Genomic DNA, 15,709 nt, shown 5'->3' with positions numbered 1-15,709 from the left:
AAAACTGCTAAATGAAACAAGCAGTGATGACAGCACAGTGGTCAAAAATACTGACTAGGCATGCAGTCAGGAATACATATCCATTCTTGAAGTAGAAAAAGGCATCAAAGGTGTGAAATGTGGAAAGGCAGCAGGAGTAGATGATATTCGACCAGAAATGCTGAAGTATGGTGGTATAAAAGTCTTACAGTGGCTGCACTGTATAGTTCAGAAAGCCTGGACAGATGGACGAATTCCCGATGATTGGAGTAGAGCTCTCATAGTACCCATATATAAAAAGGGAAATAAAACTGAATGTGAGAATTACAGAGGTATTTCCCTACTGAGTGTTCCTGGTGTAAGATATATGCAAGTATACTTGAGAAACGGTTGAGAAGAATTGTGGAAGAAAAGCTTGGTGAAGAACGAGCTGGATTCAGGCCAAATAGAGGCTGTCAGGATCATATCTTCACTTTACAACAAATTGTCGAGAAAACATGGGAATATAACAAAGATCTGTATTTAAGTTTTGTCGATTTGGAAATTACATATGACAAGGTGCCAAGAGAGAAGCTATTCAATACGCTACAGTTATATGGTGTCAATGGGGCATTATATCAAGCAATACTCAGTCTTTATTTGAGTTGTAAGTCAGCAGTTAGAATTGAAGGAAGTACAGGAAGATGGTTTAATGTTAAATCTGGTATGAGACAAGGATGTATATTATCCCCTCTGTTATTCATTATCTATATGGATCACATTATGAAGGAAAGTGGTATTAATGTCAGCTCTTTGCTTTATGCACATGATGTTATACTTCTAAATAAATCCGCTACAAGTCTGCAAGATTTTCTGACTAAATTGAATAACTGTTGTAATAGATATGGTATGAAGGTCAGCAATAACAAGACAAAGACAATGAAAATAGACAGAATCGTTGAAAATGTCAACTGTGTTGTGATGGAGAACCTGTGGAACACGTAAAACATTTCAGCTACTTAGGCACGGTTTTTAGTGAAGATGGTAAATTAAATATAGAAATAGTCAACAGAATCAGTAAAGCTGCTATGGTGGGAAGTCAATTGAATAAATTCATATGGAATAAGAGAGAAATTAGTCAGAACACTAAATTTGCTGTATACAAGACAGTGTTCAAACCAGTTTTAACTTATGGATCTGAGAGCTGGGTCAGAAGTAAAACACTTGACCAAATACTAGAGACCGCAGACATGAGAGTCCTGAGAAAGATTAGAGGCGTGAACAGATGGCATCAACGGCAATATCATATTAAAAACGAGGATATTAGGAAAAAACTTGGCATTGTCAGCATCCAGGAATGCGTTAGCAAAGCTAATCTCAGGTGGTATGGTCACTTAAACAGAATGGGTGAAGAAAGATTAGCAAAACAAGCTCTGCCAGGTTGGCAGGAAAACGACCCAGAGGAAGACCAAGATATAGGTCGATTGGTACAGTACAAAGTGCCTTAGATGATAGAAATATAAGATCTGATAATGTTGGAGTCTTGACAAGTAACAGACTGATTTGGAGGAAAATTTTAGATAGGAAGTCAGTAATGATGTAATTTTTTTCATGTAGTACTATCATATCCTGTACACCCCCTTGACGGTACATGGCAGGAATTTGATGATGATGATGTCCGTTTAATATAACCACTTGCACTGATAACAGCTGCACAGCATTCAGGCATCGAGTCAATCGACAATGAGGTTGAGTGGAATTTTTTTTTCATTATTCACTCATATTATCAAAGAATTGGTCCTTATTTGAGAATTCATGTTGTCTCACATATCTGTCTAGCTCTTCCCACCAAGTGCTCTACAGGATTCAGGTTGGGACTTTAGGCCACTCTAAAAGTCTTATTTAAAGTAATCCTTGTAATCTTAATAAAGTAATCCTTGATTACTTTCAGTAAAGGATAAAAGAAATAAATTATTAATAAAAAATTATTAATAATTTTTTGCAAAATTATTAATAATTTTGCAAAAAATCCGGTCTTTTGACATATTTCTTTTTACATATTGCATTTCTTATCTAAGATTTCATGATAACCAAAATGATCCATGGTAGCTTTGATGCAGCGTAGTGAGAATGAACCTACTCCTTTATGAGGAAAACATCCCATACCATGATATTTTCTCCTCCTCCTCCATACTTTACCTAGGTACCTGACATCTGGGATTGTTCTTTTAATTTTTAAGCCGTCTAGCATGCTTAATTCCATCAGATGACATAAAATTAAATTTTCTTTTGTTGTTAAATGAGATGTTAGACCAATCTGTGGCTGCCCAGTTACAATGAATCTTAGTGAAACTTAATCAAGCCTTTTTATTCTTTACAGAAATAGTGGCTTCTTACTATGTATTACCTTGTTCTTTCAGACTTCGTTTTATGGTCGAAATGTATATTTAGTCCATACTTCTCACTTAATTTTTTATTAATAGCTGTACAGGCTTCTGAAGATCTTGCTCAGATATCCTTTTAATGTTTTCTTCTCTAGTCATTGTTTTTCATGAATGTCCTTGTCTGATTTCATCGTTTACATCTCCTCTGGCCTTATAGAGTCAATTACCAGCCTGGTTGACCGAGTGGTTAGCGTATCCTCTCTCCAGTCAAAAGGCTGCGGGTTCGAATCCTGCCATGGGAATAGATGTTTGTGATTGTCTATGAAAATGCTAGTGGTGGTGGTCGGCGGTAGATGCCGTTGGTGTAGATGATAAAGGTAGTTGTGATTGGTGGAGATGGAGAGTTGTAGAGAAGGTACCCTCCTTCGATGAGGCTTTGGACTCCCTGGAGGTGTTATATAATAATAATAATTACAAACATTTAAAAGTTGTCGCAATATGTCAATTGTGTACAGTATTTGCTTACCTGCATCCTCCTTGTAAAGTGCAAATTACAGCTTCTTTGAAGTTTGCAGGCATGGCTTATCCATAATTAATATTCTTAAACTTATAGTAACTAATATTATTTAAATTAAGGGGATATTAAATCCCACATTGTTTTAAAACCGAATAAGAAACTCAAAGATTGGAATCAGAGAGTTTCATGCCGACTATAGTTTCTTATTCGCTTTTAAAACAACGTGGGATTTAATATCACCTTAATTTAAATAATGTTTATATCGCCGAAATGAAGCCTATTGGCTCTTTATATATTTAAGTAACTAATATTATATTTATTAAAAAAACAATATTTTCCTAGATAAAATGTGTTAATAATAACTTGTCAAAATATTTATGAATCCAACAAATAACAAAAACTCAGAAAAAATATGTTAAACATAACAAATTTTGGTACTAAAACTAATCTTAGGTGGGAGATGAATTTCACTGCCCGGTGTGAGACTAACCGCCCTGCTTATTAGATGCCTGAAGTGGCTTGAAAAAGTTCCATGTTTAGTCTCTAGAGTAGGGTTTCTGGACTATTTAAAAATAAATTTTAAAAATTTAAAGAATAAAAAAAATAATAAAAATAAAAATTTTCCCAGAAACTATACTTAATAAAAATAGATTTTAAAAAAATCCTTAGCCCACCCATGGTACAATATGTACTATAGGTTAGTACATATATGTACCATGGTACAAATAACAAAAACTCAGAAAAAATATGTTAAACATAACAAATTTTGGTACTAAAACTAGTCTTAGGTGGGAGATGAATTTCACTGCCCGGTGTGAGACTAACCGCCCTGCTTATTAGATGCCTGAAGTGGCTTGAAAAAGTTCCATGTTTGGTCTCTAGAGCAGGGTTTCTGGACTATTTAAAAATAAATTTTAAAAATTTAAAGAATAAAAAAAATAATAAAAATAAAAATTTTCCCAGAAACTATACTTAATAAAAATAGATTTAAAAAAAATCCTTAGCCCACCCATGGTACAATATGTACTATAGGTTAGCAAAAATAACCTTTTGTGTGTATGTGGGGTGGGGTGGGGGGGAGCAACATAGAAAAAAAAACTGTGTTCACTGTTCACACTATATTATATGCTTCTAATCATACTAACATCATGACTGACGAGTTCACTATTTACAACTAGGCTGAAGGATTTGAACTTAATGTTAGTTTCGATACAAAATTAATAACAGAAAAAACTCACACAGCTGAGTTTTTCTCCTGTGACACACAGGCGAAAATTATACTATTAAATAATCTTTGTACGTGAGTTTTTTTCGTTATTAATTTTGTATCGATATGCCTACTCACGGTATACCTCTTTTAAAACTTAAATGTTAGTTTGTCAAAATTTCTACTGCATATATGTGTGTGTGTGTGTGTGTGTGTGTGTGTGTGTGTGTGTGTATATATATATATATGTAAAATAGCTAAACAACAGTCATAAGCAGACTTCAGTAGGAAAATAGAAAACAAATATAGGAAGACGGCAAAACGTTCTAGAGGTTATTGAAAAAGCTAGAAAATGGTCAAAAGAGTACTGTAAGAGTACTCAGATGATAGAGAGGATATAAAAAACTGAAGATAATCTGGAATAATTACTTTGAAAGATTGTTAAATGATACTAACAGAAGTGATTACAAAATAGTGGTAGAAAATATTCAAGAAGAATATAATCATGAGTATACATCAATACTGGTAGAAAAAGTTATCAAAGATTTGAATTATAGACAGGCAGATGGAATAAATAGATGACTAGAAATTGTTATAAAATACTTAGAGTTGTGTGACTTTTTTTCTTGACTACTTGTATTAGAAACTATAACTCATTTTTAGGAATGTTAGTCAAGTGAGTAATATTTATTATCCAACAAGAAGAATTAACTACAATATCCAGAGAGCTATCCTTAAATGGTTATCCTAAAAGACTCATCAACAAGATTCTCTTTTCGGATATACCACAAAGACAACGTGATGACACCCAATACATCAGCACTGTAACTATTCTATTTGTTAGCACCGTTTCCAAAAAATTGGCTATCCTTCTAAAACCACACAATATTAGAGCAACAATTTCCTGTGGTGTTAGTTACATTGGTCAGACCTCTAGAAGCTTCGAAACGAGACAGAAGGAGCCTATGTGCTCCTTCTGTTAATGTTAGAAACAACAGACAAGATATTTCAGGCCTTTCTTCCCACTTCGCCACTACCAATCATCTTATTGAGTGGGATAAGAGTCATATGCCCTATATAGAAGAGAACTACCATTCCATAACCTTCAAGGAAGCTGCTATAGTCGCCTGTTCAACAGGAAACCTAAATATGAATCAAGGTCTAATCTTACCGGATATTTGGAAAACTTTAATTAGATCACTAAACACTAAAGAAATGAACTTTCACACCAATTACATTGTCTCTCAACAAATATATCATGTACCCGCGACACGCGTATTGTTTCACGCACAGTACTAATTTTGTATGAATTAGAACTTTCAGTTAAAACCTAGTCTGTTACTTTCATATCACTTACTTAATTGTATCCCTGAAGATGCCGATAGCAAAAAATTGGTGAAACCAGTTGGATAATAAATATTACTCACTTGACTAACATTCCTAAAAATGAGTTATAGTTTCTAATACTTAGAGTTGCTTGCTACACTGCATAGCTCAGAAGGTCCAGTTCTGAATGATTGAAGTAAAGCTCTCATAATATACATCTGTCTGCTACAGTTCTGAATGGGCACTTAAGTGCCCATAATCATTTAAGTTATCCTTAGATTTCATAACAATGATTCCAGGATAAGGTTTTTAGCTCTATGCTTTTAAGTGTACTTTGTATGTGAATTTTATGTGTTCTTCTGGCTAGTTTGTGTGTATGATAAAAAAAAAAAATCCTGCTACCTCCACATGAGACCAGTTAACTCACTTTCACTTGAAAAGCCCTGATGACAGTTCTTTGTGTCCTAGATAGGATTTGAACCCAGGTCTTTCTAACTGAAGGGCATCATCGAAACCGACTGAGCTATGAAGGCTTAGTACACATCCATGAAAAAAATAATGAAAAGGAAATTAAAAACTAAATCAATTGCAGAGTAATTTTTCTACTGTTATCCAGAGTAAGATTTATGCAAACATGCTTAAGAAGTAGGCTAAAAACATAGGAAGAGAAATAAGGATCCCTAAATTCCTTTTCCTGAATATACTAGGTTCAGGTCAGAGGTCATCAGGAACAGATTTTTGCTTTAAGATAATCAATAAATCATGGGAATATAATAAGGACCTGTATTTTAGTCTTGTGGATCTGGGAATATGGTTTTGAGAGAAAAGCTGTTCAAAAACCTACAGTTGTATGGGGTTTACTTGGACATTATGTAGAACAACATATATCCTGTACGTTTTATATCACTTCCACACATGAGAACCTGCAAGAGCTATAGCAAATAAATGCAGTGTATGGCCTGAACTTATAACTAAGTTATTAGTCATCTGTTAGACTTGAAAGACATGCTGAACATTGATGTAAAAGTGTGTAAACTATCTCTACCATTAATGATCTATGTAGATCACATTATGAAGAAAAGTGATATCAAAATCAGAAATATTTAGCTCAGCTCTTTACTTTATGTAGATGATTTTATACTTCAAAATAAATATGGTATAATCTTTGGTATTCTTTAACTGAATTTAATGACTGCTGTAACAAAAAGGACAAAAACTATGAAAATAGACAGGAACATGGGTGACATCAACTGTATTTTCAAAGGATAACCTGTAGACCAAGTAAAATACTTCAAATTTATGTACAATTTTAAGTGAAGAGGACAAATTAAATTTCGAAATAGGTAATAAACAAAGTGTATATGGTGGGAAACCAAGCGAATAAAACTGTGAAGAGAGAGAGAGAGAGCGCTTACAAGCAGTAAAAGAGAGTATTCAAATGAATTAACTTATGTTGCTGAGAGTTTTTATGTTTAGAAATAAAATTTGATGAAATACTAAAGACCCCAGACCAGAATTCCGAGAAAAATGAAAATGAAGATATTAGAATGGAACTTGACATTATTAGCATTCAAGAATGTATATGTTTCATTAGGTATATATTAGAAATTTGTTACTGTTTGATGATATATGTACATATACTTTATTTATTCTATAGAATAAATTATCAGTCACAAGAGGATGGAAACCTTTTTATACATTAGTACAGTATGTGGACAGTTGTTCAAGAAGTGAAAAAGAACCATGCAATGTTTTCCTTGAACAGCTGATAGTTGCTGTTCCCCCTAGGAACACATGGGGAGGAAGTCTATTCCAAAAAAATTGTCAAAATTGTGGATGGGAAGTAGGTTTTGTAGGTTTGAAACCTACAAAATATTTTAATCAGCAAATATTAGTATTTTTGCAGTTTTCATTTAATGAAGACTGCAGAGGAATGTTGGAAGTCAGTACATCATAACATTGTGTATGAAAGCATCCTACAAAAAGGTAAAAGGCAAAACAGAATGAAAGAGATTGGAGTGTGGAATTCTTATATGCCTCATATTCTTCCAAAACTTCTTTGGAAGAATTTGAGGTGTATAAGAATAGAAGCCACATAAGTGTGGCTTGGAGACTGAGGAGCATTGGTTGCATTGTTTTTGTTCTAAGGTTAGAGGTATGAATCAACTAAAGAGAAATCAGATTTTGTATAGAGATCTGGGCATTATTAAGGGTAAGGATAGTAAAGTGAGATCTTTCTGGTGAGAAAGAAGATTAGTTTTGGTTATGGAAAATTTTGAAGCATTGATCATTTGAGTATTACAGTGTTTATCAAAATTGTTTTGATAAACTTGAAAAAGATGGGATTTGAAACTTCATACTACAGTTGGTAACAATGATCTACCTTTGATTTGAAAGACCCAGGTTAAAATTTTGTCTAGAATGCAGACAACTTTTATAAGAGCTTTTCAACTGAAAGGAGCTAGTTGTCCATCTTTTATGGAGGAGGTAGGGTCCTTCCCTATAAACTCAGGTATACCTGTAAAATAGACAAACCAGCTGGAGAATATATAATTCGCTTACATAGAAGGTGTCAATCCTATGCAGATAGGATAATACCCTGTAAGAGACTAGGTTTATATAAAGCTATGTTAGTTGTTTCTGGCAGGTCATTGATCCTAACAAGTTCGGGGGGAAAGTGAATAGTGGTTCATGACATGAAAAAGAATTAAGTGTAGTGACATTGGTAAAATTATGGATAGGACTGCAGGTTAGTGAAAGGTCCAGAACTCTTGTTAGGCCAGCATTAAGCAACAAATCAGAAATGGGAGAGGACCATCAACCATAATATATGGTAATCGCAGAGGACACTGACAACCCAGTTGCAAAATACAAATTAACAGGCTTATATAACAATCTGCCATAAGCAGGTAGCTTGATAAATAGGCTGTGTTAACACGTTGACCGCCGTATGAATCAAATACGATTCACACTACATTTGTTCAATGCGTTGCGTGAATCATATTTGATTCGCATAAAGATTTTTCTTTCAGGCCGTGTAGTTCACCCGTGATTCGTATCTAAATGAAATGCTTATGGGTAATGGAAATGTGGGGCCTGGTAAACAGGTTTATATGGTTAGCACAGTAGAATTTCAACTACACGACCTATTATAGGGGTTTTATTTTTACCTGATTTAGGCCAATTTCTAATGTTGAATAAAACAATAACAATGGTGCTAAATATTTATTTATAATATATGTCATTAGAAATGTTACAAATCATAAATTTTTCTTCTAAACAATTGAAAAACTAATAAACAAAAAAATGTCAAATAATAGACAAATTGATATGAAAAAAATAATTAGGTGAAATTATTATAACAATTACAAACTACAGTTATGCACAATAGTAAAACAACGAACACAGTAAAATTTTTTGCACTGAACACATTTCCACCGTGTTTGTGTCGCCTTAGATGTTGCATATTTTCTATTATGTTCTTCGGTTAACTTTTTGTAGCAAGATGTACATCTTCTCCTATTACTGGTACCAACCTCTTCTAAAATATGTTTTTCCTTGTCTGAAGTCGAAGCGACATTATTTTCCTTTGGTGTAATTCCTAATAACTCTTTTGCGATTTTTTCTCTAAATTCTGTGATGCTAATGTTTTTATCAGTAACTCGCTTATATACTATAAAAGCGTTCACCACAGCAGAACCTAAAAGAATTTCAACTGCGAGTTTTCGATACCATTTCACACTTCTTCGAAGACAAGAAGCATAGGCTTTTATCTGATCAGATAGATCAATAAAACTTTTGCTTTTGTTATAGTCCATAATAGCTTCCGGCTTTTGCACTTCATTACCATTTCTTGCTGTAAGGGATTTCATTTTGTTTGTGTGTTTCTGGGTAACATCCTGTGGAATTCCCTTTCGATTTTTTCTCAAAGTGCCTACAAGGTGTGTTTGTCTATTCAAAAGTTTGTGCGCTAATTCAATACTGGTATAATAATTATCTACAAATATTGTGCGTCCATGGTCAAGAAGATTCTCACAAAGTCCCATAACAATTGAAGTTGGAACACTATTAGTAGCATTGGTCTTTTCTGCGCCGCAGTATATCTTGAAATCATATGTATATCCATCTTCAATACACAATTTGAATAGTTTTATGCCAAATTTGTGTCGTTTATTCTTGATGTACTGTCGAAAGGCAATACGACCTCGGAAAGGAACTAAAGTTTCATCAACACAAATATTACTCGAAGGCGTCATTATTTTCTGGAAATTTTTTCTTATATGATTTATGAGAGGTGTAATTTTATAAAGTCTTTCAGAAGTATTTCCACCCTCGTTGTCTGTGAAGTGCCAGTTACTGAGAAGAAGATCGAACCGATTCCTTGACATAACTTGTTTGATTTCTGTAGAATAGAGGATGTTATTCGACCAATAACACTCTAATTTTGGCATCTGCACTAAACCGAACCAAATTTGCAGACCCAAAAATATCTTCATTTCATTGGGATTTGTGTTTTTCCACTTTCTTATCCTTGCTTTTGGTAAACTTCTCTTACTGAGTTTTTGAAGAGCGTATCTGTTAGTTTCTTGCACCATTAGGTCCAGCAGTCCTTCATCAACAAACATAAAAAAGAAGTCTACAGGCTGTTTATCATGCATTTCTTCAATAACATTTTGTTTTATTCCAAAATTATTATCCACAAACTGAAAATGTTTTAGTTTATCACCTGTAATTTCATTCCATTGTAGGTCGGTTGAATTCACATTTCCAAGTATTTCATCTGAGGAATTTCTTATAACATCATCAATTGTTTGGTCTACAGAATGAGCAGCAGTAAACTGAGATGTACTAGGAGCGAAAACTTCGGTATTACCAGTTGTAGATACTTTTATTCTCTTCCTAGCAATGAGAGAATCAGAATCTGAAGACACAGAACTAAGATCACTTCCGTAGTAACTTTCCGTAGAATATTCATATGGTTCGTCATCAGATAGAACTTCATTTATCAAGGCTTCTAAATGACGTTGCTCTTTTTCGTAGTCTCCCATATTAGGGCAATTTATAACAATATTTATCACTATAACAAATTTATTCCACCGGACAAAACACTCAACACATATAACTGTTCGTAAGCGTCATATATATCCAAGTTTGACCTTGTGTGAAGTGCGAATCACGTGTGCACCGCTCGGCCCAGCAGTAAAAAAATTCTTCTCAGGCCGCGCGGTGCACACGTGATTCGCACTTAAAAAATCTATTTAGCTGCATGAAATAAATAAAAAATCATAAAATATGATTATTTTATGTTACTTTAAGCAAATTGTAAAACAAAAAGAAGTTGGCCTGGGGATGAAAAAATTTTTTAACATTACGGCAGTCAACGTGTTAAATATGATGAAAAGTCAATGATTTCAGTGAGTTTCTCCAGATTGTTCTGTGGCTTGATATCTTCTGTTCAGAGGTGGTAACTAGAGATATATTAATTGTACAGGTATTAATAATGAATCATCATCATCACATATTCTCTGTAACTTATGCTAGAATATGCAATGATGATAGTATTATTCATATCTCCATCTTTACAAAAAGGTAGGTTGATCATTTTTGTTGTCAGGCATTGTCCTTTTATTAATATCACAACTGCAGTTGTTTTCGTAACTGTTTTATTTTTGAAAAATAACAGATACGGCATTTTATATACTTAATAAGTGATTTCATGTCCAAATAAGTATAACATTTTCATTCTTAGGATGATGTAGAATCAAGTGGTTCACCAGGTACAACTGGCCCATTGAATCTTGGTCCTGATCAGTTAGGTAAATTACGTAGTGAACTAGATGTAGTCCAAAGTAATATGAGGGTATTTGGAGAGATGCTTACAGAGTTAAGTCCTGGACAAGAACACCCTAGTGATCTGCAGTTATTGCAAGTTAGTAAAGAAAAACTTATTTTTATAGATATAAAATAATTACAATAATTACTAAACAAAATTTTTAATTTAAGGTTATAAAATTCAATATTTTATTAATAAACCATTTAGGGCTATAAAAGCTTTGTACTGGTTGTTATGAAAACCAATTAGACAAATGTATGGGGGCGGGGGTGCTTAAGGGTCAAAGCTGTATAACTGAGAGGAGACCTCCACATAGCCTTTAAAGGAATGCAGAGAACCGACCAGGGCTTCTGACCTAATGTCCAATCCTCACCTTCTCGTGGTGCACCCTGGATACTACCTGGATACTGAGCGAACGAGGATGGGCTGGTAGTTTGGGAATTAGCCGACCAAATTGTATTCTTATTGGCTTAAACCAAAATACAAAATGATGATATAACATGAAAAATTTTCATGCCTGCTGGAGCGTCACCCGGTTAAACAAGGCCTCCGTTGTTTTCGCCAGGTAACCAGGGCGAACAGCAAAAAGTCAGCTACTGGAACAAATCTGAAAACACACCCCAACTCAACATCACCATAGTTAAAGATTGGTACTATCAACATAAGAAGCCTGAATGGCAAAGAAATGGAACTAGCTGAGGAATTAGATAAGTACCAGATAGACATAATAGGTGTAACTGAAACAAAAAAGACAAAAACTGGTGAGAACTTTCTGAGCAATAAATACAAAATGTTATATTCAGGCAATGACAATCAAGGGAGTAGCCATAGTATTCAACACAAAATACGAGGCTAATCTTCTTGAATGGCAGTCAGTCTCAAGTAGAGTAATGTGAGCAAATATGAGAATGGGGAACTGGACAATGAGACTTATTTGTGCCTATGGTCCCACAGAAGGTTCTACTAAGGTAGAAGTGGAAGAATTTTTTGAGGCTTTAGAAAAAGAAACTGACACAATGAAAAAGGAAAAGTTGGTCCTTGTTGGGGATCTAAAAGCAGAGTAGGAAATGATTTTGAGACATACAAAAATATTTTGGAAAAATTTGGAGAACAGAGCAAAGCTAATAATAATGGCAAATATCTGTTGGATTTCTACTCAGGACATGGACTGGTTATTACTAACACCTTGTTCCAACATAAAAATGTGCACAAATTCACATGGAGAGAAGAGTATAATAAGAAAAGTCTCATTGACTATGTTATTGTTAATGGTGATGTTTTCTCCCTGGTGCAGCACACCAGGTGTACAGAGGATTTGAAATTGGAAGTGATCACTATTTAGACTTGAGCAGGATAAAATTGAATTTCATATTGAAAAGAATAACATGTAAGAAAGTTTTAAAGTGAATAAAAGTTGAGCAGCTCTCAGATGTGAACTGTAGACTAAAATACACAAAGATTTTTGAAGAAAAAAATGATTGGAGATTCAGTGGCAATCCTTGAAGAAAACCCTAATTGATTCTGCTAGAGAGGCATCTGCTGAAGTTGTCTGTAAGGATAGAAAAATTAGAACTCCATGGTGGACACAGGAAGTTAAAGAAGCAGTAAAGGAGAAGAAGAAAGCATATCAAAAGTTCTTGCCAAATAAGTCAGCTTGTGCTCTTAGAGAATACAGAGACAAATGTAAGAAAGCTAAACACTGTGTAAAACTATCTAAACAAAAGCCATGGGAGGACTTTGGCAAAAGCATAGAAAATAAATATCAAGAAGGTGACAAAATATTCTGGAAGTTGTTGAAGAAGCTTAGGAATTGAGGAAAGAGTGCTGCAAAAGGAGTTAGAGATAGTAAAGGTGACATGAAAACGGGAGAAAAAGATATCCTTGAAGTATGGAGTAATTACTTCGAAAAATTGCTAAATGAAACAAGTAGTGATAGCACAGTGGTAAAAAAACACTCAAGAGGCATACAGTCAGGAATACATATCCATACTTGAAGTAGTAAAAGCCACCAAAGGCTTGAAATGTGGAAAGGCAGCAGGAGTAGATGATATTCGACCAGAAATGCTGAAGTATGGTGGTATAAAAGTCTTACAGTGGCTGCACTGCATAGTTCAGAAAGCCTGGACAGAGGGACGAATTCCCGATGATTGGAGTAGAGCTCTCATAGTACCCATATGTAAAAAGGGAAATAAAACTGAATGTGAGAATTACAGAGGTATTTCCCTATTGAATGTTCCTGGTAAGATTTATGCAAGTATACTTGAGAAACGGTTGAGAAGAATTGTGGAAGAAAAGCTTGGTGAAGAACAAGCTGGATTTCAAGTCAAATAGAGGCTGTCAGGATCAGATCTTCACTTTACGACAAATAGTGGAGAAATCATGGGAATATAACAAAGATCTGTATTTAAGTTTTGTCGATTTGAAAAAGGCATATGACAAGGTGTCAAGAGAGAAGCTATTCAATACTCTACAGTTATATGGTGTCAATGTGGCATTATATCAAGCAATACTTAGTCTTTGAGTTGTAAGTCAGCAGTTAGAATGGAAGGAAGTACAGGAAGATGGTTTAATGAAATCTGGTGTGAGACAAGAATGTACATTATCCCCTCTGTTATTCATTATCTATATGGATCACATTATGAAGGATAGTGGTATTAAACATGATATCAAAATTGGAGAGGTTAATGTCAGCTTTATGCGGATGATGTTATACTTCTCAATAAATCCGCTACAAGTTTGCAAGATTCTCTGACTAAATTGAATAACTGTTGTAATAGATATGGTATGAAGGTCAGCAATGACAAAGACAATGAAAATAGGCAGAATCGTTGAAAATGTCAACTGTGTTGTGAATGGAGAACCTGTGGAACAAGTAAAACATTTCAGCTACTTAGGCACAATTTTTAGTGAAGATGGTAAATTAAATATAGAAATAGACAACAGAATCAACAAAGCTGGTATGGTAGGAAGTCAATTGAATAAATTCATATGGAATAAGAGAGAAATTAGTCAGAACATTAAACTAGCTGTATACAAGACAGTGTTCAAACCAATTTTAATTTATGGATCTGAGAGCTGGGTCAGAAGTAAAACACTTGACCAAAGACTAGAGACCACAGATATGATATTCCTGAGAAAGATTAGAGGCGTGGACAGATGACATGAATAGCAATATCATATTAAAAACAAGGATATTAGAAAAGAACTTGACATTGTTAGCATCCAGGAATGTGTTGTGTGAATCTCAGGTGGTATGATCACTTAAACAGAATGGGTGAGGAAAGATTAGCATAACTAGAGTTCTCTTCCAGGTTGGTAGGAAAACGACCCAGAAGAAGACCAAGATATAGGTGGATTGATACAGTACAAAGTGCCTTAGACGATAGAAATATAAGATCTGATAATGTTGGAGTCTTGACAAGTAATAGACTGATTTGGAGGTACACCCCTTGAGGGTACATATCAGGAATTTGATGATGATGATGACACAAGCTATTGTGAACACAACTATAATGAAATGACGTGTTAAAGCAAATTGCAGAAAAGTCCCAGCCTAAGTCTAACAGAACCACTGCTTTTTTAAGCTCACTGCTGCAAACAGTGGAAGCTCAAAATTCCTGATAGAGAACTTATTCAATTTTTGCAAATGACTTCACAATTTTTTACCTAGAAATATTTATTCGCTGAACACATATAACACATATTCGCTGAACACATATATCCTGAAAAAATACATATATTTTTTCAGGACTGAGGTAAGGTAGTGCAACACCAGGCAACTCAGAGCAAAGGTGGACCAAGCTCTCATCACTCCTTATCTCAGTATCTTCCATAATGCAAAGCACATCTCCTTGCAGACAAGTATACTGCTATGCATTAAGGGAAGGGCCACTACCTAGACCGGTTTCAACTTTTATTGAGGTGTCGTCAGTGGGAGGCAGATCCAAACATGGAGATACTAAGGCAGAAGCAATAGGAGAGGTCATATTTACCTATAGGAGTTGCCAACAGGTGTATCACCTTATTATTGAGTTACTCTGGATTTAGAGAAAGAGATGTTGGAAGTTTATATTTACTTGGTTAGACTATAATAAATTTAGTTTAATCCTTTATCCAAGTATAAGCAAACAGAGTTTGCACATGATAATAACTTGAGGATTGAGTACCTCAGTCCTGAAGATATTTTCAGGCGCAAACATATATATTTTATTTTATCTAACCAGTGCTAACAACAGCGATATGTAATATCTGCATTGATATATGAAAAAAAGTCATTGTATCCTAGAGGTTGGGATAGCCCTGTATAATATTTAACTGTTTTTTTTTTTTTTTGCTGAAAACCATCTGTTTAAATCATAGCTGTTGGGAGTAATGGTGAGGGAAGTATTGCATGCAGTTTATTAGTATTTTATATTAAAAACTAGAAAATAAACGAAAAGATAATTTATTTTTTCTTTATTTCTTTATTTAATTATTTATTGTTA

At 34.3% G+C, this 15,709-nt stretch overlaps 1 protein-coding gene across 1 annotated transcript in view; it reads left to right on the top strand.

Moving 5' to 3' along the window:
• Positions 1–15,709, top strand: part of LOC150094868 (target of Myb1 membrane trafficking protein) — a 295,463-nt gene that overhangs the window by 132,884 nt on the left and 146,870 nt on the right. The window contains exon 7 of the mRNA XM_090410996.1: positions 11,142–11,321. Coding sequence (XP_090267122.1) covers positions 11,142–11,321 — 180 coding nt within the window. The remainder of the gene's footprint in view (positions 1–11,141; positions 11,322–15,709) is intronic.

This window comes from Typopeltis vanoorti, chromosome 21 (assembly GCF_054136105.1).
Source record: "Typopeltis vanoorti isolate ZY-2024b chromosome 21, IOZ_Tvanoo_1.0, whole genome shotgun sequence".
Lineage (NCBI taxonomy): Eukaryota > Metazoa > Arthropoda > Arachnida > Uropygi > Thelyphonidae > Typopeltis > Typopeltis vanoorti.
The sequence above is the reverse complement of the archived record's forward strand: the minus strand, read 5'-3'. Positions and strand labels throughout refer to the sequence as shown.